General features: G+C 39.9%; 1 protein-coding gene across 1 annotated transcript; it reads right to left on the minus strand.

Annotated features, from left to right (window-relative positions):
* Nucleotides 1–1,727: 1,727 nt before the first annotated feature.
* LOC125257747 (sterile alpha motif domain-containing protein 9-like) lies at nt 1,728–15,554 on the minus strand. Its single transcript, XM_048174396.1, has 4 exons — nt 15,443–15,554; nt 15,333–15,360; nt 15,114–15,224; nt 1,728–6,901 (listed from the first exon to the last, which is right to left on the minus strand). The coding sequence occupies exons 1-4, from the start codon at nt 15,552–15,554 to the stop codon at nt 1,975–1,977; spliced, it is 5,178 nt and encodes a 1,725-aa protein (XP_048030353.1). The 3' UTR covers nt 1,728–1,974.
* Nucleotides 15,555–24,854: the final 9,300 nt, after the last annotated feature.

Consider the following 24,854-nt stretch of genomic DNA (forward strand, 5'->3'; position numbering starts at 1 on the left):
CCAATTCTGACTAGCAATAGCATATAGCAAATCATAGTCCATGGCTTTGACACATAAACTAAAGACCATGTATTTTTTTTTTTTTTTTTTTTATTAATTGAAGGTAGTAGCCCTTCAGTATTTTCTGCACAAACTTAATTTAATTATGAAATACATCAATGCCAAAAAGTAAACTGCTCTTGTCAAGCCATTTCAGAGGTACAGTCACTCCTCAATTTCCACGCAATTTCAATAGCACCCTCTAGAGGTGAGAAACTGACTAAGCAGACAGGAAATGGCCATGTTTGGTTTAACAGTAGTTAAACACAGGGGGTCCATAGAAAAGTCTAGTGAAAAACTGTAAAAATGTAAAATAAATAAGATAAAATAAATAAATTAATTAAAATTACCAATAAAATTGTGATTAAAATAAAACGTAGTTATCAATCTTATTAAATAGAATAAATTAGATTAAAAAAATAAAAAACAAAATATGAAAAATAAAATATAAAAACAAATAAATACATAATACATTTAACAGTACATTATATATACAGTACATTTATATTTTTTTTTTTCAGTGTATAAACTGGGGTGTATAAAAAGATAGAAAATTGAGCGAGGATGATCATATTTGATTGAAAACCCCTGTGCTAAGATATGTATTGCATGTTAAAACAGATAGCAGTATTTTGATGAACAAATGCAAAAATGACATTATATTATTGATATACTTTCTCAATCTAACTTACCTATATAACTTTTAGACACATTTGTGTTCATTTGTGTTGAGGATTTATAGAAGTGCTTATGTTTTGTCCATTCTGTTTTTCCTCTGGTCATTTTAGAGTTCTCACCTGGCGATGATTGACACTTTAATGATGGCGTACACAGTTGAAATGGTCAACGTGGAAAGAGTGCTGACCTGCATACCGAAGTTTATACCTTTACTTCCTGAGGAAGACTTCCCTTATGATTTTGAAGAGGCAGTGACAACATGGATCAACAAGGTGAGATCCCTGCAGTTCACATATCAGTTTGTAAACATATTGCCTGCATGTGAATTTCACTAAATGACTTTTTTTTATTTATTTTTTTTAGCTGAATTCAGATTAGCTAAAATGTCTTTAACTTGTACAACAGCATTATATTGTGAAACATTTTCCATGTTTAGTGCAGGTAGGCTTTTATCATGGAACCTCCTTGTGTTGTGGACCTTAAACCAGAATTTTACCCTGGTGAAAAAAAAAAAAAATACACTTCTAAAATGTACTTAAAGTGCTCTATTTTTACGCACTAATTTTGTACTTACTAAAAATTGTTCTTTAGTACTTCTTAAGATAAAAACATCTAAGTGTACTCAACTGTGCTATTTTGAGACACCATGAAATATGAACTAAAATGTGCTTTTAATATACTATCTCTGTATTTCAAAAATATATTTAGTTACAACTTGTAGTACACTATGGGTTCAAATGTAGTATAAGTGTTAACTAAATACATTTTTAAATACAGAGATAATATATTAAAAGCACATTTTAGTTCATATTTCATGATGTCTCAAAATAGCACAGTTGAGTACACTTAGATGTTCTTAATATTATCTTAAGAAGTACTAAAGTAGAATTTTTAGTATATTAAGTACAAAATTAGTGCATGAAAATAGAGCACTTTAAGTACATTATAGAAACGTACTTTTTTTTCACCTGGGTAGCCACATACATATAACACCACTCAATACCAGCAGGTCAAATCAGCATACATGTTTATTTGAGGTCATTTTTAAACTCCACATTTTCATTTTGTCATTGGGTATGCAAAAATCCTATTTACATTTTTTTTTTTTTTTTTATCATAATGTGGTCAAGATTGTTAAGCAAAGTACAACAGATTAAATCGGTGATCAATTTTAGAAGTTTTTGCAATAAAAAAAGAAGGTTTTAGTCTTTAGATTGAGATCTAAATAACTAGAAACAGATATTTGTCATACATTATCTATATGTCATCTTCGTACTGAATATCATAAGCAAGTGGTCCATCCATGGCAAAGCCAATGTAGAAGGAGACTTTCTCAGTGCTGTAGCCGCTTCTCACTCCACCCAGAAATGCAGGACGTACAGGGATCTTGAGATGTCCATGCTCTGTGAAGACCTCACCTTGCTCAATAGTTCCACTTACTCTGAGGAGCTTGCTGTTTATTGGGGTTTCCTTAAACATTTCTCCTGTTTGCCAGAGAATGTTGCGATTCTTCACACTACTGACCGTCTCAGATCTGTCAAGGGAAACTTTTGTCACCAGCCTCTGTATTCCATCAGATTTTCCCAAGAAGAAGTGTGCAATGGTTGACCTTGTTCTGTACATATGAAAGAGATTCTTTCTTGCTGAGCTTCTGATTTTATTAATGTACATCTTAATGCCAGTACTGTTGACATTTCTGCCTGGCCAGAGCAACAGTATGGCAAGATAGAAAGGCTCTGGGTATGGGTGCTGTGTGCCAACATCTTGCAGAATGTCTTTTAAAAGATCATTGAGGTCCTCATTGGATTTTGATAACTTTGATTTCGGCCAAATCAACTTAAGTATTATATGTGCAAGCAGATGGTTTGTTTTGTCCTTGGTACTTTTGATGGGAGAATTCTTATATATGAATGAGTATTTTTCAGCAATCTTTTGTACTGTATCCTTATTGTGCTCCAAAAATTGGAGAAGGCCTGGGAACGTATCTGCCCTGTTTTCCTCCAGGAACATTCGGCACTCTTCAATCTCCATGTTCAAACTCAGTGTTGGTTTCTGCTTTTGCTCTTTTTGTTTGTCCTCTACAGAGCTGCAAAATAATGAGATGTAATGTTGATAGTGTTCTGAGATCCTCTTGCGAATCTTTGCTTCTTTCATGCCATCAGATCCTTTTTCTTTCAAGTAAGTGAAGTAAATTTCCAGGAAGTCAAATGCCTCTTTCACCTGTGATTTTAAAGATGTCAGGAAAGATTCATAGCCCTGAAGAACAGCAACAAATTCAAGATTGGATTTCTTTTTAGAAACAGGCATGTTTGAGCAGGACACCTTTCCTCTGAGAAAGCTCTGAATGTAATGATCTTTCATTGGATCACCATTCTGAAACAATGGCAGTTTTCTGATGATGTCAAAAACAGTCATGGCTGTGTCAATTTCACCCATGTAGCCAGATATATTATATGGGCTTAACTTTCTGTAAAGTTCCTGTTCATTTTCTTGGGCATCATCTGTCTTTGCCAGGCTTTGAGCTCTTCTGAAAGCTTTGATTGCTGTGCTTGCTAACTCAAGATATTCCATCATGTCCTCAGCTGTGCATGGTTTCTTTTCTTGCTTTTTACACTCAAGTTTGTGTTTTAATTCACTTTTTGCAACTTGTCCAACTGTATCTACGGTGTAGGAATTTTCTTTGATGGCTTTCGCACTGTCTGCCCACTTTTTAGCTTCAGCAAAGTTCTTCTCTTTCAGGTACAAGTGTCTTGCTAGAGCTTGGGGAATTGTGAAGTCTTTATCAAACCTTTCTGAAGCTGCAATAAAAATCTCTTGTATTTTATTAAGACCACCTTCTCCTGAGTTTATGTCTTCTATCAGTGGTGAAAACAGAGTATCTTTCTCATCACCACATGTCTTGCGTTGACGAGTGATCAGCATGCTTTTCATTGATTGAACAAGAACATTTTTGACAGCAAAAGTTTTGAAAAAGGCATCGCAATGCAACATGTCAAGGACTATGTCAGCTCTGGAGCAGTTATGGTTCTCCTCTAGTTGTTTGACACATGCTGTTGCAAGATGCTGATGAACAAAGCGAATTGCTTTGAATCCCCCATATTCTTCTGCCCCAAATTCAATCAGCAAACAGGAATAAGGCTCCATTTTCTCCAACACGGATTCTCTTCCCCAAAATGCATTTTTGATGCCCAGAAAATCTTCACATAAGGATCTTGAGACGGCTGGTTCAGCCACATATGAATTCAGCATAGCCAATATGCAGAAGAGCTGTCCTTGTTTGGTGTCAACTCTGAAATCTTTCAGTATGTTAGTTGCAACATTTTCAACATACACTGGGTCGAAATTAGTTTTCATGATCATAAAACTGTAGAAGTTTTCAGTTGTGAACGACTTTATTTCTTGGAGTTCCTTAAGCTTCATTTCAAAAGCACATTTTTCCTTGTCAGACAGTTCTGCTGTAATGAATTCACTCCGATCAACACTTTTGTTGTGTCTGTCTTTTGGAGTTTTTGTTCGTATGCAGTTTAAGATGACTACACTTGCCCCCGTTTCTCCTGAGATTGCCCTCAATGAGTGCTTGAGTACTTGTGTGTTTTCTGTTTCCTCTGAGTCTTCCACTAATAGCAGGACTGGTGTTTTTAATGAATGCTCACTTTTTCCACACTTTATCAGATGAGCAATATGTTGGGCTACTTCTTCCTTTGAAACAATGTTGTCTTTCAACACTGCACATCTGAATTCTTTTCGCAGATTCCACATCACATGCATGGCCATGGTGGTGCCACCACATCCTGGATGATGAAAAAGATTTACCATGACACAAGCACTTTTGGTATTTTTTGTCTGAGATCTGATACTGTTCTCTAGTTTTGAGTGTTTGTCACGCTTTATGAATGGCTTTGCTGCAGGTTGCTCTGAGAAATAAAAGTTCCACCATTTCACTTTGCCTCCTCTATAGAACTCAGATTCAGTTTTATTTTTGAATTCTTCAAATTCTGCAGAGCTCTCATCATATTCATTTTCACATTCATTTTCACACAGGATATCAAGGGATGTCATCAGGTCCTCATCTTTATTTTGGAGAATCACTGAACTTCCTTCACCAGATGGAAGAAGTCTCTGAGCATTTTGCTTGTTCTGTCCCAGTTTCAGTATTGTCCCATTGATTTCACTGAGCTCTAAGTCATATATACTCCTCTGACTGATGTCATGTTCACATCTGGTTTGAATGAAATCCCTCCATTTTTGAAAGGAAGCATCCGAAGTACAGACACTTAATGTGTTTTCTGTACCCACAAGGTTTTTATAAAATGACATAAATGTGTCAAAAATTGGATCATTCATGCCCTCAACAGTGGAGAGTAGGAGGAATATGACTAAGAATCGTCCTCTTGGAAGAGTGTCTGGGTTGCAGAGGAATGAGATCATGTCCTGTACTTCTCCTGCTTTATGTTTTAACCATTCACTTGATCTGAGTGGTCTGTCAGGTTCTGTGTTCAGGTCTTCTCTGCCATTACAAAATACCCAACTTGTTTGTTTGTACAAGTTGAGATTTTTCACAATTGTTCCTGGGTCCCCATGGAACTGGCTTGGCTTGTGAAGATTTGCAATTCGAACATCTCTGTAGTTGTGGCACGACCCATGCACTACAGAGTTTGCATCAAAATCCAACACACAGAACAGTTTCAATGTTGTCATGAACTCAAGATGCTGGAGTTGTTCAGGATGGCTTTTGTTTGTTACAATGATGAAGTAATCATAATGATCCAGTCTGCTTCCTCCACATGTCAGCAGATTCTTCAGCTTTTCCCCCTGGTTTGATGTTTTTTTGCTTTCAGGCTTCTTTTCTGCCTCCTTCCTCCTGTCGTCCAGAACACTTTTTTGGTCATTTATTCGGGTCAGTTCACCTTGTATGTCTTTTGGGTTACCAATTTTATAGATATCTCTTGTTGCAGCCCCATCTCTGATGAAGAGTGATTTTCCTTTGCTCTTTTTCCATTGACTATCCTCATCCAGAGTCTGGATATCAAAAAGCTTACCTTGAACTATGCTGTGGGATGGAACAACATCCACCTCTATGACATATTTGCCAGATAGAGTGCCGTCAGAGCAGAGCACTTCTACAAAGCGTGGCTGCCTGATGCATGCCTTTGCTTCATCTGTGTGTTCTTCAAAGTATGATTTAAAACCTTGATTAAAATGATCAATGATAGTGTCCTTCTTGTCAACAGTAACCCCAGTGATTTCAGCATGAGCGTATTGAGAATCTTTGGAGTCTGCTACACCAAAGTGGATGGTTCCATTTGTGCGGCTGTTCATACACCCAGCAGCAAACCGGAACACCTCCTTATTGAACTTCTTCTTCATCACACTCATATCATCTGTTCTGCCCATAAACTTGTACTCATGAACTGGATCAATCAGATTGCCTGGTCCAGTCTCTGGTGGTAAAGTGTAGTTTTGAATGTATCGGTGAGAAGCAGAGTTCTGATCAAATGGATAGAGAGTGCATGAGTGCTGTAAGGATCCAGACTTCCTCATCTGCTTTTCCTTTTCAGCTACTTCATCAGCATTCATGTATAATGTTTTAGGGTCAGCTGACTCTGTTGGTTCAGTTTCTTTGGAAGATGTACAACTTGAAGTTCCTGAAAGTAGAGTAGTTTTGTTTTCTGAAGAGGACACCCTTACAGGTTCACTTGGCTGTGAGTATTCTATTGGAGTGCTTCTTTGAGAGATGTTATCCATTGAATCTTTCCCCATAGAATTAGTCCTTCTAACTTCAGTTTTTTCTTTTTTGTGTAATTTTCTCTTTGATTTTTTAGCATTTTGGGATATTTGTGTTTCATCTGTTGAAATGCTGTCTTTGTTTTCCACAGTAGTGTCTGGTCTTGCTTCTGTGTGTTGTGTGTGGGAATGGTCAGAAGAATATGATCCTTGTTCTTTCATTTTTACCTTCTCTAACCGGGTGATAATCTTAACAGCTGGACCATGCTTAATACCAAGATCCAGCAGATGTTTGAGCTCGTAACAGACTAGTTCTTCCCCTGATACTTCTTCCTCGTACAGCTTATCTGCATGTATTTTATTCACTTGTATCACCTCAGTCAGCCAGTAGTAAACTTGCTCTCTCGTCCACTCCTCCACTCGAAGAGGAAGTTCTATCAGTTGACTCATTGTAGCCAGACTATAAAAAATAGGAAACAAATTAAAAACGCAGTAAACAAGTCAAATGCACAGACCAATGTACAGTATATGAAGCAAGAGCATTTGAACGTTTACCATTCTTAAACTGTATGCATGTATGTACATTAATCAATGTTTTGTTTATATGTAAATGAAAGCATACATTAAATGTTTATCGTATAAGGTATTCGTCTCTGCAGAGGACATGGATTAAATGGCTTGATTCATATTGATCACTTTTACAATGGAGGGACAAAAATCTAGGTTTCAGATGAAGAAAGATTTATGAGGTTGGAACTTGGAGAGTGCAACATATATCATCTAGTAGTCACGATATACTAGACTACATCATGTAGTGTATTGCGTGCACTCTTAAATGCGGGAGTGAATCCCCTAAATTATCATTACATGTGTGTACGGAACACGACTCACTCGAAAATGTGATGATTGACAGCTTGGAAACTTGTTGTTTAAGTCTCATAAAGCGAACTGGTTTATGAAGTTATTATTAAGTGAGCAGACATGAATCGCGATGTTTTGGTCTTTTTTGCAGCATAAAGCATTTGGATTTATTTCGGTTTATTATGGGCTTATTCGGTTATGTCTGACGTCACGCTGCAGCGCTTCCGGGTCCAAATACCACAAGAAAACAACAAATGGTGCTTATATACGCACACAATGTGGTGTAATACTTCCAAAAAATTATAATCATAACTTTTATCTCCATACCAAAATTCCAGATGGCCAGACAATGATTAACCTTTTATAAAGCGTTAAAATATTAATGACTGTGAGTGTGACTCTGTGAGCATGAAGACTGTTTTGTAGACTGTAGGTGCGTCCCAATTCGCGTACTTATGCACTATTCTATGACGTTTTTAAGTATAAATAGTGCGAGTAGTGTGTTCTCACAGAAAATTCCAAAAAGAAAAAGTGCACTTTAAAGACCCGGATGATGCACTAAATTAACGGAAAAAACGAAGTGTGGAATGTTGGACACTTCGTGCACTCGACTGTCCCAGCTTTAATTACGTAACGTTAGTGGAGGGGAAGGGAGGATCGGACACATAGACTGTAAAAAAAGATGGACGCCGCGACGCCGCTTCCTTCCATAGTATTGAACTGAACCCAAAATGGGCCGATGAATGGGCGCTGACACGTTACGCAATACGTCAAAAAAAAAAAGTTTGGAGCCTGGGCATGCGCAGAAGGAATCGTCAGTGGAGCCCGGAGGCGGAGTCGCGGTATCAAACTTCCGCCCAGACGACTGCGTCATCATTCATGTATTTTAAATAGACTATAAAAATTATATAGAATTTAAAAATCTACCTATAAAATAATAGGCTATTCTGTTTCTAGAGCAATAATATTTTTGAAACAGCAAATTCAGTAGATAAAATCAATATAATATGCCACTAGAAACAACTCTAAATCGTCAGAAACGGTCCTGCCATTTTAAATCAAGTTCAACTAACGTTACAGGAGATCGATTGCTGTAATTAGAGTAGGCTATCAGTTTTGTCCTGCTAATTATTATTTTATACCCATAAAAATAATAAGTAACTGCCAGATAATGATCACCTGCTTTTCCCCCGACATGGTTAACATTAGGTGTGTTATCTTAACTAATAACATTTAATAATTAGCTTATAACACCCATATTTAATGTTACAGAAAAAGGTTCAGTGATCCGTCAGATCCTGTAGGTCGGTTAGGACAGTTTACTGCTGAACAGCTCATTTTGTTGGTGTTAAATAACAAAGAAATCGAAAATTAATAGTTAGTTAATACATCTTCAATCTCCCCTCGAAGCTCCGACAGTCCTCAGACAAGCTGTCAATCAACTTCGAATCATGACGACACGCCCCGTTTTTATAGCATCAAATTGCTAGCTAAAATCTAAATCATCACAAAAACGAACAATTGAATATATATCAGTGTGATAACAACTACCTTAAATGACCAAAACCATCTTTCAGAAAGTTTTATTTGAAACAGAATTCATTTTTAAGTTTTCACTTAAGTCTCATTCGACTGCATTGAGAGGGCGGGGTTTATGACTTGTACTGCATCCAGCCTCCAGGGGGCGATGAAAGAGCCCGTGGCTTCACTTTTCAGAACGTATGAGACACACCCGATCGGACACCGTTGTTAAATGACAAAATAACCTTATACAATTCACGCACTACATGGATGAGTGCATAGTGCACAAGTACATAGTGTATAAGTGCATAGTGTATAGTGCGTCATTTGGGACGCAACTTGTAAGTATTTTACATTTTTAACTTTAAAATGTTAAATGTTTATTATGAGATGAGATGGCATTCTCAAGTGAAACTTAGTAACGGCGTTCCTTACGTCACCACTTAATTTTACAAGCTGATTTTACAAGCAAGATCTGGCAACTCGAATGAGTCAGGCTCGTGCTTTCCCTTTGATTTACCGCGCATACAAAAGGGACACTGGGAGACATCACTCCCCTCCCAACGTTGTTTTGCGCTGTATTTTGGCCTTCAGAAAACGGCGCTCGGTTTCGGCTAAAAAAAGTATGAGCCTTCGAGTTTCCCAAGACGACACAGAATGATACAGAACGTACAAGACTGGTGGAGCTGCTTTTCCATCGGGCCAAGCTGTTTGTTTAACCGTTCCATTCCGTGCCGAGCCGTTTCGTTTTATACTGTGGTGCCGCGATAACGGAGCTTTTTGCAAAGTAATACAAACGAGTCAGTTGTTGCCTTGGTAACGCAAGAGTTTACAGACGACACGAGAAGTAAATAGCGACTGCGCTATGAAGGATGACCAGATATTTCTTTTAACTGTATCACTCATTTGTGTTCACATCATTCAAATAGCGCGTTTAGCAAGCTACGGAGAAACTGGCAGCCAGGTAACAGACAAGTAATCGATCCTGTGTGGAAATATCACTACCATAATCACTACACGCATTCTAGCGGTAGTCAGTGTATGCAGGGAAATTTCTCTTACCCCTTCGTTCGAAGTGTGGTCCCGAAAAATCTTCGTTTGAAGGGATATCTAGCCCTTCGCCTTACCCCTACCACTCCAGCCAAAAGAGTATCGAGACACCCCTAGCCCTCCACGTGAACGCGCAAAAGGAAGGGGTAACGTTAGGTAAAAGGGGAGGGGTAAAAATGGGATTGTGCCTGAAAGTATTTATTTTTATTTTTTTTAACTTTTAGAAATATCAGTATTCAACTTTTTATGTTTTTAAACATCGAAACATTATTTATGCATCTGTACAGTAAGGTTAAATGCATTAATATCTCCAGCTGATATTTGAAGAACTAGTCTCCAATCTGCCTTAAGAAAGAGGTAATTTCTCAAAGACACATCTGTTCTCTGAAGCCTTAATCTACAATTAATCACAGATGCAGGTTTATGTGATCTGCACTTACACGCCACTTTACGTCTTTAAGCTGTTGAGAAATTTAACCTCTATTTATGTGGGAAACAGATGAGGTACTTTAGATTCATGAAGCTATTTAAACCGAGCCGACATTGCATTGCACAGAGCAGGTCTTACATGTCACAAAGAGGGCTTAAATCCTCATCCTCTTCAAAATCGAAGTAATTCTATAATATAATTTGCATTAGTTGGTCAACAAGCTTGCAGCATTGGCTGAGGCCGTTGTTTCACATTTGAAAAGGAAACAGAAAAGACGCAACAACAACAGACGCTAGCGTTGCATTAATATCTCCATCTGAGCTGCATTTAAACAGTCTGTGTAAATACATCTAAATGGAACTTCAGATGCAGCTTCGGTGTTTCCTCTGAATTGCAAAGCTAAATTTTGTTGATGATTTCAATCCATTCACTCCAAAGAATCGCATTGCGAGAAAATGATTTGCAGCATTTTACTGTTATAAGTGCAATTCATGTATTGCAGCTTTGTATTCTCTGTATTCTGACTTCCATTTTTCCGCACTTACACTTTTGGCACGTTTTTTTCCCACTGAAATACGGCCAAAAGCATTGCAAGCCTGTGAACAGTGATTTGGAAGCGAAAACAACAGTTTAAAGAATTGCGAAACGGATAAAAGAAAAGCTGTTGAAAATGTCTAAATCACTTATTCTGTACGTAAAACAAAAATGTCCCGGAATAATCCAGTAGCCTACTGTTCCGTCTTTCTTTTAGCTGCGCTTACGGTTTTGGCACGGTTCTGTCACTCACTGAGTTTTGCAAGCGTGAAGAGCAAGGCGGGTCCTCCTTCTTGTAGACAATCAAATGAGCTTTTCGCGGACTCTTGATTTACTCTTATCTGATTTAATAAACGGATTCTGATTCTTATCCGGTTCAATGAACACGCCAGACGCCAAGACATTTATCTTCATTTAGTTCAGCATCGTTCTCGCTGCCGGAATTGTACTTTAGGGACTATGGGAGTATATATACAGTACAGTCCAAAAGTTTGGAACCACTAAGATTTTTAATGTTTTTAAAAGAAGTTTCGTCTGCTCACCAAGGCTACATTTATTTAATTAAAAATACAGTAAAAAACAGTAATATTGTGAAATATTATTACAATTTAAAATAACTGTGTACTATTTAAATATATTTGACAAAGTAATTTATTCCTGTGATGCAAAGCTGAACTTTCAGCATCGTTACTCCAGTCTTCAGTGTCACATGATCCTTCAGAAATCATTCTAATACGCTGATTTGCTGCTCAATAAACATTTATGATTATTTTCAATGTTGAAAACAGTTGTGTACTTTTTTTTTCAGGATTCCTTGATGAATAGAAAGTTCAAAAGAACAGCATTTATCTGAAATACAAAGCTTCTGTAGCATTATACACTACCGTTCAAAAGTTTGGGGTCAGAAAGAATTTTTATTTTTATTTTTTTGAAAAGAAATTAAAGAAATGAATACTTTTATTCAGCAAGGATGCATTAAATCAATCAAAAGTGGCAGTAAAGACATTTATAATGTTACAAAAGATTAGATTTCAGATAAACACTGTTCTTTTGAACTTTCTATTCATCAAATAATCCTGAAAAAAAATATTGTACACAAATATTTTGTACAATTGTACACATTAAATGTTTCTTGAGCAGCAGATCAGCATATTAGAATGATTTCTGAAGGATCATGTGACACTGAAGACTGGAGTAATGATGCTGAAAATTCAGCTTTGCCATCACAGGAATAAATTACTTTGTGAAATATATTCAAATAGAAAACAGTTATTTTAAATTGTAATAATATTTCACAATATTACTGTTTTTTACTGTATTTTTAATTAAATAAATGTAGCCTTGGTGAGCAGACGAAACTTCTTTTAAAAACATTAAAAATCTTAGTGGTTCCAAACTTTTGGACTGTACTGTATATATATATTTTTCTGAAAGAAGACCAGTATCACTGATACCACTGTCTATGAAATTTATTTTTTTCCTCTCAATTTTAGCCATTAAGTATTAATGTATACTTGATATACAGTATACAGTATAATTGAATATACGGTATAATTGAAAGCTGTCAATTTTAACAATTATTAGACTTTAAAAACTATAACAACTTTTAATTTAAGTGAACTTAAAACAATCTTCACATAAGCCCAACATAATAAATGTCATATTTACCTGTGCCGTTCAGTATATCAGGACCCAGTCAGACTGGTTCAGGGGCCGTATTCACAAAAATATTTTATCTTACCACTAAGAGTTCTCCAAAAAAGCAGTAAAAGTTCTTAGCTAAGAGATTTATCTTAAAACCTATTCACAAAGCTGCGAAATCAACTTTTACTAAGGAACAGAGAGAATAACGTTCAGTTATAAGTCACTTATAAATTATTAATGATGAACGAATCATTTACAAAACATGACTATATGAATATGTGATAAATGATTATAAAGTGATATACTAACATTTTATGAATGTTTTATTAATTCAGTTATAAGTAATTTATAATTTATTAATTAATGATGAACAAATCATTTACAAAACATGACAATATATGTTCATAAATGATTAATAAGTGTTATGCTCATAGGCGTAATTTGTGGGTGGGACACGTCCCCACCACTTTTCACCAGGGTCGATATTGTCCCTACCACTTTTTGAAACATCTTGACATATGGAAGGCCAAAAGGGCCAAAAACACGTGAATTTTAACACGTCAACAACACGTTAAATATTTAGTGTATTTCATGCGTAGTTAACGCATATTTCACGCCTTAAATACATGTATTTGACGTGTATTTCACATGTGAAATATGCGTTAAAAATCTGTTTAAACGGGTCAGTGTCACTGGCTGCTGAAAACTTGGGTCAAACCATTTCTGTGAGCTTAAGGGGGTGTACCATTCATTTACTAGAATGCCACCATTTAACATGCTAGATCACCTTATTCAGCCCTTTTATTTGTTCATTTATAATCTATTTTGTGACTCTCATCATCTCAGCAGAGATGCACATTTAATTCGGATTAGGCCTACATAATCAGAGAGTAGTCTATTTCTTTTCGCTTTGAATTATTTAATTTAAAAGTAGACATTTCACAAATAGATATATTTCCCATGTCTGCGAGTCAAGCAACCCAAACGCAGTTTCGGTTCATTTATAAGACGCGCCGGCGCCTCCATGTCAGGATTTTGTCTGCTATATTTGCTTCTTATTGACTAAATCCAGGCAATTGGTTGAATCATTGATTATTTCATTTCATTCATTTTTTAATGGCTGAATGCTAATTTCGGTTCATTTTCATGACCGACACACATTAACCGACCATTAACTGTTAACTGATAAGATTTGAATGTTGAATAAGGATTAAATAAAAATAAAATTGACAAGTGTTAGTCACAAACAATACAAACATTTCTCATCTTTTTTTTTTTTTTTTTGCTTGCGCAAACAGCAGAACAACAAAACATGAGTATTCACACATTGTCAACTGATCACGGATAACTCCAGGGTGAAAGTTAAAGAATTACTTTACTATGGAGGCGCCGGTACGATCACTTCAAATAACTTAAAATACTCCGTACAGATAAGAGTAATACATCATAAAACCGTATAAAAAACCTGAAATATCTAGTATTTGTGTAGGCCTATACTCACAATAACAACAAAATGTTGTACTTTTGTAAAATAAAGCAATCAGGATGCGCTTTCTGACGTCTGTCTCCATGTGAACATGAGTGCGCCATATAATGCACCGAAACTAAGCGTATATTTTCCCCACACACTTAAAAAAATATAGCCTATCTATTGAAAGCTCGAAATTTCTAATCTTAAAGAACCAATTCAAAACGAAAACAGATACTCCCTGATGTAGTTCTTATGAAAGTTGCATTTCTCTCCAAAGGCGTGTCCTGCAGACATGAGAGCTTTGTCAACTCAAAATTATGCAGAAAATGAGAGTATGGATGTGCATGAATTAATAACGATCTATTTGCTTAAAATGTGACTTTCATAGAGCAGTATCACAACCTTATGTCTTTTAAGCATTCTCTGTGACGACATGAATGGCTGTGTTCATTGCCCTTTTTGCCAAGTTGAAAAAAAAGCTGATACAGTAAAAAGTGCTCAAAATGTGGCTTTCCTTAGGGCAATGCGTCATATTTACGGACTTATGTCCATTTTAAAGAATTTAACTCTGTGGCGGCCAAGAAATCGTGCTGGGAAATGGGCTCAGTGTGCATTGTCATAATAATGGTTCATGAAAAAAAAAAAAAACATTGGCAGTGGCACAGTAAAAATGCTAAACATTTGGTTTGTTAGGGCATGCAGGCTATATTTATGTTGTTCTCAAAAATACTGGAACTGTAAAATGTAGGTCTACAAAAAAGTCTGTTCATTTTTGCTCCATTGTACATCTGTTGTTCCACTATAGTGAAACAATTTAACACAATCAATGGTTTAGAACATTTAATAATTATTGCACAGACCACAGCTGGCCAACAGATAAGTCTAAGAATAAATGATGCTCGATACGACTCGACTCATGATCTGCTCTTGCTCACGACATGAAATTTCTACTGTATACTGTCACAGACACGTCAGGTTCCACCTCACTCCCGTATCCACGCACTCAATCACCAGTCTACTAATCACTGCCACCTGCACATCATCACCGCAGTCATCAGCACACAGTTAAATACCACACACTCACACACACTCATCGTCCGGTCTCGTTTGTGTTACAACCAGTTGTACGCTTACCTTCAAAGACTCCAAAGTGATACTTACCTGTCTCCATTGTCTCCTTCGTCTCCATCGTCTTCGGATCTCCTCGTGTGCTTACCTGCCTGTGTGTGAGTGTGTTCGTCTGCCAGCTCCAGCGTCTCCCTCCAGTTCCATCTGCATCATAAAGAAAAGGACAGTATTACCTCTCATTCACCTTCAAGATCTTCACCTTCATCTATCTACTCACCTGTCTCACTGCTGATCATTACAATAAACTGTTACGTTGCTTTCATCTCTGCCTCCGGTGTCTCTGTCATAACAGAAGACCGGACCATAACAACTATCGATCAGCATGAGCCATCACGACCCGTTTCAAGAGCTCGTGGACGCACTGCGACGAGCACTCACTCCACAACCACCGTCACCGTCACCTGTCTCCACCGCCGCGGCTGCTTCTGCATCCACCATCACCGCTGCTTCTCCAATGTGCACCGCCAGTCCCATGGCCAAACCGGCGCCCTTCTCAGGATCGGCGGAGGACTGCAGCGGATTCCTCCTTCAGTGTGAGTTGGTCCTGGAGATGCAGCCGCACTTCTATCCCACCGACACGGCGAAAATAGCGTTCGTGATTTCTCAACTGCAGGGTAAGGCCCTCCAATGGGCGGATTCTCTCTGGACTCAGAAAGGACCAGTTATCAGATCCTATGCTGCTTTTGTTTCTCACTTCAGAGAAGTTTTCGGAAAACCCCTGACTGATTCTACCACTGGTGAGAAATTGTATAATTTAAAACAAGGTAATAATACTGTTAACGATTATGCCTTGCAGTTCCGAACGCTCGCCGCGACCAGCGGATGGAACGAACAAGCCCTCATCACCACCTTCCGACAAGGTCTGGAGCCCAACGTGCGGCTGCATCTCGCTGCATACGAGGACTCCATAGGACTCGAACGTTTCATCCAGCTCGCCATCCGAGTGGGTTCTCGTATGCAGTCGTGTCTCCGTGAGCACCAGGGCCAGCCACTAGCCAGCACTCTCCTCCGTCGGTCCGAACCCGTCAGCTCTCCAGAACCAGCCACCGAACCTATGCAAGTGGATAACTTCCGTTTGTCACCCACAGAAAGACAAAGAAGGCCGACCCTGAATCTGTGCTTGTATTGTGGATTACCTGGGCATGTCATCTCTGCATGCCCAACCCGTCCTCCTCGACCCGTGGTGAGTGCTATCATTCCCTCTATCCAGAACATGAGACCACTCACTACCATTGTAAACCTTACTGCTGCTGATGTTTCCATTCCAGTGGTGGCACTCCTCGATTCAGGGTCAGCAGGAAACTTCATCTCCGGCGCCCTCTGTCGACACCTCGGGATCAAGACCTCGCCGTCTCCGACTCACTATCAAATCAACTCCATCACGGGCAAACCCCTGAGCCGTAAGACGGTTTGCCGTGTCGCTGGACCCCTTCAATTACAAGTGGGTATCTTCCATCAAGAACTCATCCATCTGCTGGTTCTGGAGGAGTCCACCGCTGACGTGGTTCTAGGGCGCCCGTGGCCGGAACTCCATCATCCCACCATCTCCTGCCGCACGGGCGAAGTCCTGAAGTGGGGCGACCACTGTTTCTCCAGACCTTCCTGTTCCAAGATCTCCTCCATTCAAGAACCTCTCCATCAATGCTACCTCCATCGAGAGCCCTGTGGAGAAACGCTCCATCGACATACCTCCCGATTACACCCCCTTCAGCGACGTCTTCTGCCCGCAACGCGCCTCCAAGCTTCCTCCACACCGGCCATGGGACTGTGCAATTGATCTGTTACCGGGTGAGCCAGTGCCTAGGGGACGTATCTACCCCCTATCAGTGCCGGAGGAGAAGGCCATGGAGGAATACATCAAAGAGGCCCTTAACCAAGGATACATCTGCCCGTCTACTTCCCCTGCTGCTTCAAGCTTCTTCTTCGTGGCCAAGAAGGACGGAGGCTTGCGGCCCTGCATCGATTACTGGTCACTGAACAAAATCACCGTCAAATTCCGGTCCCCACTTCCCCTCGTCCCAGCGGCCCTGGAACATCTCCGCGGTGCCACTGTGTTCACCAAGCTGGACCTCCGCAGCGCGTACAACCTCATCCGGATACGCGAGGGGGGCGAGTGGAAGACCGCCTTCGTCACGCCCACCGGTCACTACGAATACCTTGTGATGCCGTATGGTCTGGTCAACGCCCCCTCCGTATTCCAGGATTTCATCCATGAGGTGCTCCGGGAGTTTCTCCACAAGTTCGTGTTGGTCTATATCGATGACATCCTGATTTACTCCCGGAGCTTGGCCGAACATCGCCACCACGTTGCGGAGGTCCTCCAAAGCTTACGGCAATACCATCTGTTCCTGAAAGCAGAGAAGTGCTCATTCCACCAGCCCTCTGTCCACTTCCTGGGATATGTGATTGATCACAGTGGCATCCGGATGGACGAGGGGAAGGTATCTGCCATCCAGAACTGGCCAGCTCCAAGCACCATAAAAGAACTCCAACGATTCCTTGGTTTCTCCAATTTCTACCGTCGATTCATAAAGAACTACAGTACCATCGTCAGCCCACTCACCAACCTCCTCCGTAAGCAGCCCAAGTCTCTGTCCTGGTCCCAACCTGCCACAGAAGCTTTTGAAACGCTCAAGAAGGCCTTCACCACCGCTCCCCTCCTCGTCCACCCCAACCCGGACCTACCATTCGTCGTGGAAGTGGATGCCTCCACCACAGGAGTGGGAGCGGTCCTATCACAGCAGCAGGGGAATCCAAGTAGGCTCCATCCATGCGCCTTCTTCTCCCGCAAGCTCAACCCGGCGGAGGTGAACTATGACATCGGGGACTGTGAACTCTTGGCTGTAAAACTCGCCCTTGAGGAATGGAGGCATTGGTTGGAGGGGGCCAATCACCCTTTCCAAGTACTCACCGACCACAAGAACCTCGAATATCTGAAAGCCGCCAAACGACTCAGCCCTCGCCAAGCCCGATGGGCGTTATTCTTCTCAAGATTCCATTTCACCATCTCATACCGACCTGGCTCTAAAAACCTGAAAGCGATGCTCTCTCTCGTCTCCACGCCCCAGAGGAAAAGAATGAAGAACCCGAAACCATCCTACCTGAATCTATTTTCGTCAGCCCCATCGAATGGTCAGAAGAGACCTTACCCTCCTCCAATGCCTCCCCACGCACTCCGCCGGGTTGTCCCCAGGGCTTGCGCTACATCACCAGGACACGACGCACTCCACTTCTGCACTCCGTTCACACTTCACTTGGCACTGGTCACCCGGGGGTCAATGAAACCCTCTCGCTGCTCAAACAGCGCTTCTGGTGGCCAAACATGGCCAACGATGTCAGGAGGTACGTGCAGGGCTGCAGGGAGTGCGCCATCTCCAAGAGCCCACGCCATCTTCCCACCGGCAAGCTCCATCCTCTGCCCGTTCCTGAGAGACCCTGGTCACACCTGGGAGTAGATTTTGTCTCTCTCTGATGGTAACACCTGCATTCTGGTCGTCGTAGACCGCTTCTCTAAAGCCTGCCGTCTTATTCCCCTGGAGGGTCTACCAACAGCTATGGCCACAGCAGAATTAATGTTCAACCATGTCTTCCGTCACTACGGAATCCCCGAAGACATAGTCTCAGACAGAGGACCGCAATTCGTCTCGCGGGTATGGAAGGCTTTCTTCTCACTCCTGGGTGTGACCATCAGTCTGTCGTCTGGATACCATCCTCAGTCGAACGGGCAGACGGAACGGAAGATCCAGGAGATTGGCCGCTTCCTGCGTACCTTCTGTCACGGCCACCAGGACTCCTGGAACCAGTACCTGGGCTGGGCCGAGTACGCCTAGAACTCCCTCCGCCAAGCCACAACAGGATTAACACCTTTCCAATGCGTGCTCGGCTTCCAGCCCCCACTGTTCCCCTGGGACGGGGAACCCTCCAACGTTCCTGCTGTCGACTACTGGTTCCGGGAGAGCGAGAGGGTATGGGACTCAGCTCACCACCAGCTGCAGAGAGCCCTGCGCAGGCGCAAGACGACAGCCGACCTTCGGCGCTCCCACGCTCCAAACTACCAACCGGGCAGAAGGTCTGGCTGTCCACCAGAGACATCAAGATGCGCCTGCCCTGCAAGAAGCTGAGTCCCCGCTTCATTGGCCCGTTCACCATCCTCCAACAGATCAACCCTGTCACTTACCGGTTACAACTCCCAGCACAATACAAGAGAATTCACCCAACTTTCCATGTTTCACTATTAAAGCCTCACCACCCTTCTGTTTTTCCTCCCACAGAACCTGACGTGGCAGCCGTCGAGCCCCCCCTTCCACTCATTCTGGATGATGGAACAGCCTACGTTGTACATGAGATTCTGGACTCCCGGCGCCGTGGTGGTCTTTTAGAGTATCTGGTGGACTGGGAGGGCTACGGTCCCGAAGAACGCTCATGGGTTCCCAAGAATGATATCCTTGATCCAGCTCTGTTACAGACCTTCCACACCAACCACCCAGACAGACCTGCCCACGACCTCGAGGACGACCACCACGACGTTGGGGTCCACGGCCCTCTGGAGCGGACCGTGGGAGGGGGGTACTGTCACAGACACGTCAGGTTCCACCTCACTCCCGTATCCACGCACTCAATCACCAGTCTACTAATCACCGCCACCTGCACATCATCACCGCAGTCATCAGCACACAGTTAAATACCACACACTCACACACACTCATCGTCCAGTCTCGTTTGTGTTACAACCAGTTGTACGCTTACCTTCAAGGACTCCAAAGTGATACTTACCTGTCTCCATTGTCTCCTTCGTCTCCATCGTCTTCGGATCTCCTCGTGTGCTTACCTGCCTGTGTGTGAGTGTGTTCGTCTGCCAGCTCCAGCGTCTCCCTCCAGTTCCATCTGCATCATAAAGAAAAGGACAGTATTACCTCTCATTCACCTTCAAGATCTTCACCTTCATCTATCTACTCACCTGTCTCACTGCTGATCATTACAATAAACTGTTACGTTGCTTTCATCTCTGCCTCCGGTGTCTCTGTCATAACATATACGTGTTGGTAACCATTAAAAAATGAAACAAAATACGTTTTCTTTATGTTTAAAGAGGCCTATTATAATGTTATTTTTTTAATATTTGATTGTGAAAAATGAATTGCATGACTAAAATAAGATGCGCAATATATCGGGAGACATGGAGTGGGTCAGACATGATTTTGACCACTTCATTAAGTTTTGTTTTGTAGAAAGCCTTTCTTTAAAGTGAATTTCGTTTCGTAAAAATTGTATCTTAATTTTAATCAATGTTTCATCAACCAATCACCTGGATTTAATAAATAAGAAGCAAATATGTCTGACAATATAATCCTGACATGGAGGCGCGGGCGCGATCACTCGCACGTGAACTGGAGCGCGCCTCATAGGCTAAATGAACCGAAACTCAGCGTATAGGCTGCTTGCCTCACAGACATGAGAAATATACAGAAAGCGTGAAATGTCTACTTTTAAACGAAATAATTCAAAGCGAAAAGAAATAGGCTACTCTCTGATTATGTAGGCCTAATCCAAATGAAATGTGCATCTCTGCGGAGATGATGAGAGTCAGCAATGTCAATCTTTGCAGCCGACACTGATTCAGAAAACATTAGTTTATTAATAAACAATTAAAATGTCTCCTTGCTGTTTTTTGCCACTTTCATAATCATTACATTTGCCGGTTCTTAATGCAAGGTTTATGCGTGCGCTTGATTGCTATATAGATATTGCGTAAACGCTCATTATTATGCTTTATTCTCTCCAGTATTTCCAGAACATTCTCATTCACTGTCCCTTGCTGGTGGAATGATCTTCCTGCCTTCATCCGGAATGCGGAATCCCTGCCAATATTCAAAAGACAGCTGAAAACCCATCTCTTTCGTGAGCACTTAACCTCATCTTAAAAAAAAAAAAAAAAAAAAAAAAAAAATTCTTATACCTATCCTTTCACTTCCTCTCTATTGTAGCTTAGGATAATCTGAGCACTGCCTATAACTTGTATTATGAGCACTTCTTGTCTATTTGCCAAGTCATGACGACTCGTCATGACGACTCGCTTGTTGTATTCCTCACTTGTAAGTCGCTTTGGATAAAAGCGTCTGCCAAATGAATAAATGTAAATGTAAATGTAGTATTTAAGAAATTAAATGAATTTAAATGTGATTAGTCAATTATTGGCTTAAATTAACTACTACTAGTCGACTAAAAATAACTTATTTCACATATTTTCGATCCAATATGTCACAAGGGTTTGAGCTTGCGCTCCGCACCCATGTTCTGACACAAACACAGAGAGAGCATCGTACATTATTATCAGATTAAAATTCTATTTGTGTATGACTAACCTGCACTATTTCTTTAGAACAAAACTGTGCACCAGGTCTATCATCTCTAGTCACACACTTCAGCTATAGCCTATGTGTCCCACCCCAACACACACCAGAGAAAAAAACTTTGCAGGTCATATGGCTGAGAGAGAGCATACTCAAATTCAGTGAGCTTATAATGCTGCGTTTTATTGTCAGTAAATGTAAGGGCGTTGTTTAAAAAATGGCATAAGTGTAAAAATTAAATCTATTTTTTTCATAAAACGGCAATTTAAATATATTATTTCTATAGATATACAAAAATGACCAAATCAAAGGGCTGAATAAGCTGATCTAGCATGTTAAATGGTGGCATACTAGTAAATGAATGGTACACCCCCCTTAAGCTCACAGAAATGGTTTGACCCAAGTTTTCAGCAGCCAATGACACTGAAACCGTTCAAACAGATTTTTAATGCATATTTCACGCGTGATTTTTTTTTCAGGCCTATTTAACGCGTGAAATACTCGTTAAATACGCGTGAAATACACATATTTAACGTGTTGTTGACGTGTTAAAATTCACGTGTTTTTGGCCCTTTTGGCCTTCCATAGTGGCATGGACGTACCAATACACATGAAACATCTCAAATTGACTAGCAAAGCATTCATTTCATTCGTTTGTTAAATAAGAGATAATCTGGCACTGGAATGTGTTGTTTTTGAAATTTTGAGTGCCACTTGAACTGAAACGCAGTGATCACACACACGTCCTACCCACTTTTTAAAACAAAGTTACGCCACTGGTTATGCTAACAATGTACAAATGTGTTGTAAGTTTTCTTAAAAAAAGTTTAAATCATGAAATAAATCAGATCATTAGTAGATGGCTTATAAGTTATTAGATACATTAGTTATTACTTATAAATCATTGAAGTATTTATGACAAAATTGTTTTAGTATCATTATCAAAATAAACAATTGTTAATCATGAACAAATGATGAACAAACCAGTAGTAAATGATCAGTATATGATTTATTGATGAAGTTGTAAGCTGGTCAGTGTTCAAAAGCACAAACATGCAGGTATGCTAAAGCACTATTTTTAAGAAGAGTAATTTATTTGTTTTGAAGTGGATGAACATTTATAAATGCCTTACAGTCAGGTGATTCCAGTGGATTATATTAAATCCTTTCACTCATCAGCACAGATTTGTGTTCTGTGGAGCGTGTGGGATCTAGTGATAAAGTGAACCTCTGAACCAGTTTTACCTTCCACTGAAGCTCACATCAGGTGCACAGAGTTAAACACTCCATGTGTGTCAGAGAAGACAGCTGTCTATACCCTCACCAGTCAGCACTTACACTGCAGTACACACTACAAAGTGTTCAACACCTGTTATAGATGTGTAAACGCATGAATAAGTCATTTACAAAGCTTTCTGTATGTGACCGCGTTGAGCACGCTGAGGAGAGGTGAAAAATCACAGACAGAACGTTTTTCTCATGCTGTTCTCTTATTCCATCCAGCGCCATCTGGGCCCAGAATAAACTCTCCAGATCAGCAGCAGTTCCAGTTCTCCCTTGTCTTCTATTACACAATGTAGATCATGCAATAGCCAGAATTAGGCCGGTTACACCTGCACCATTTAGATGCAGAACTCTAGATGCAGTATTTTTTTTATTGAATAATCAGAATAATGAAAATGTCATGTAGACTTTTTTCATGTCATGTAAACATCTTACTGCCATTAAGACCTTACTCTGATTATTAGAAATAATTGCATTATTAGTGCACATAAACGTGGTGGTAAATGTTGTCAATGTTAGGTGTCTACTTTTGATCTTCTGATGTTGTGGTTTTATAGCTAGTTTCCGCTTGCTGCTTCCTCTCTCTCTCTCTCTCTCTCTCTCTCTCCGAAAAATCTTTCACCCCGAGAGCTCTAAAGGTTCTGCTTTTTAAAATCACTGATGATGCACACTATCTCTACATTTACGCACCTGTTGCTTCTACTTGCGTTAGCATACATGTTGCTTCTACGTGCGTTGTTACATTACTTGCATCGATCGCTCTGTTTACCTGCGTCAACACATTTCTTGTTTGCATTAATAGCATTAGCAATACACACATTGTACATTTTACCAGATTTCTATCTTTCTAGAAATGTAATTTCTGTCATTCCTGAATGTATTTATATTTGGCAGTTACACACAATGCTCTTGTCCCCCAGAAACCTTATGAAAACGTCATGGCTACGAGAGAATCTCTAAGATCCTTGATTTTCTATTTGCTTTTTGTTTAGTATGTAAGTGTTAGGCAAGCAGACAAGTCTTAGCTCCTTTTCTTCGCCTCTGACAGCAAAACAGGAAACAGATCTTGCAAATTGCATTGTCTGAAAAGGGACCCTAGCCCTTTAGTAAGATACAGGAAAAATAAAATAGAGATAGAAAAATAGTACATTTCCACATATCTTTTCTTATAATTTAGATCTTTATCTAATTGTTTGGAAGAGAACACTACATTTCTCGACAAATGACATTAAGTAATACATGATGTCATGAAAAATAAATTACATCTACAGAGTCCTCATTTACTTTGATCCTACAGAACAATTTGATCTTTACATGAAAATCAAGTATATTAAAACACTTTCTTAGAATTTCTACATGTATCAATATCATGGCTACACTCTCAGAAAAAAAGGTACAAAAGCGGTCTCTGAGGTGGTACAGATAGGCATTTACTCCTAAAAGCTGCATATTAATACCTTAAAGGCCCCAGTGACAGCTTTTTTTCTTTTTTTTTTTTTACCAGGCTTTGTACTAAGCCTTTTACTGAAGGCTTTTTGTTGTTGTTGTTGTTGCATTGTTTCTCTGGTTTATTTACATTTGACAAGTATTTAAATAACTGATAAATAAGCTACATTTAAATAAATTTTATAGAAAGTAGTTAAGATATAACATAGCTTCTAAATCCTTAGTACATCATTCTACTGCTTGAGAAATCAGTGAAAATTTCAGCAGTACTTACCCTGTAAATCATCTTTTTGTGTTAATGCCAGACTGGGTGCTGCTTTATGCAAATACAGTCACAGTAAAATGCCTAAAAACTGCATTCAAATAGCCAAAGAACATTTTATTTATCCGCCTTTATCTGACCACACCTAAACCACAGCAAACTCAAACACCCACATAAAATATATTCAGCCAAACACAAATATCAGAAAGTCGAAACTGTATACACTAAAGATGAAATGCTAAGTTGGAGAGATGCTAGGTTTGCTTATACAGATCAAATAACAAGAAGATATCAGATTCTGTAGAAATTTCAAATTCCTTGCATTCTTTTTTCTTGCAATAGCTGCAAGCTAATCTGGTTAATTCACATTAATTCACACTATATGTAATATGTAATATAAGTAATTTGATTAGGAAATTTTGTGTGAGTGTC

Source organism: Megalobrama amblycephala, linkage group LG22, assembly GCF_018812025.1.
Source record: "Megalobrama amblycephala isolate DHTTF-2021 linkage group LG22, ASM1881202v1, whole genome shotgun sequence".
Classification (NCBI taxonomy): domain Eukaryota; kingdom Metazoa; phylum Chordata; class Actinopteri; order Cypriniformes; family Xenocyprididae; genus Megalobrama; species Megalobrama amblycephala.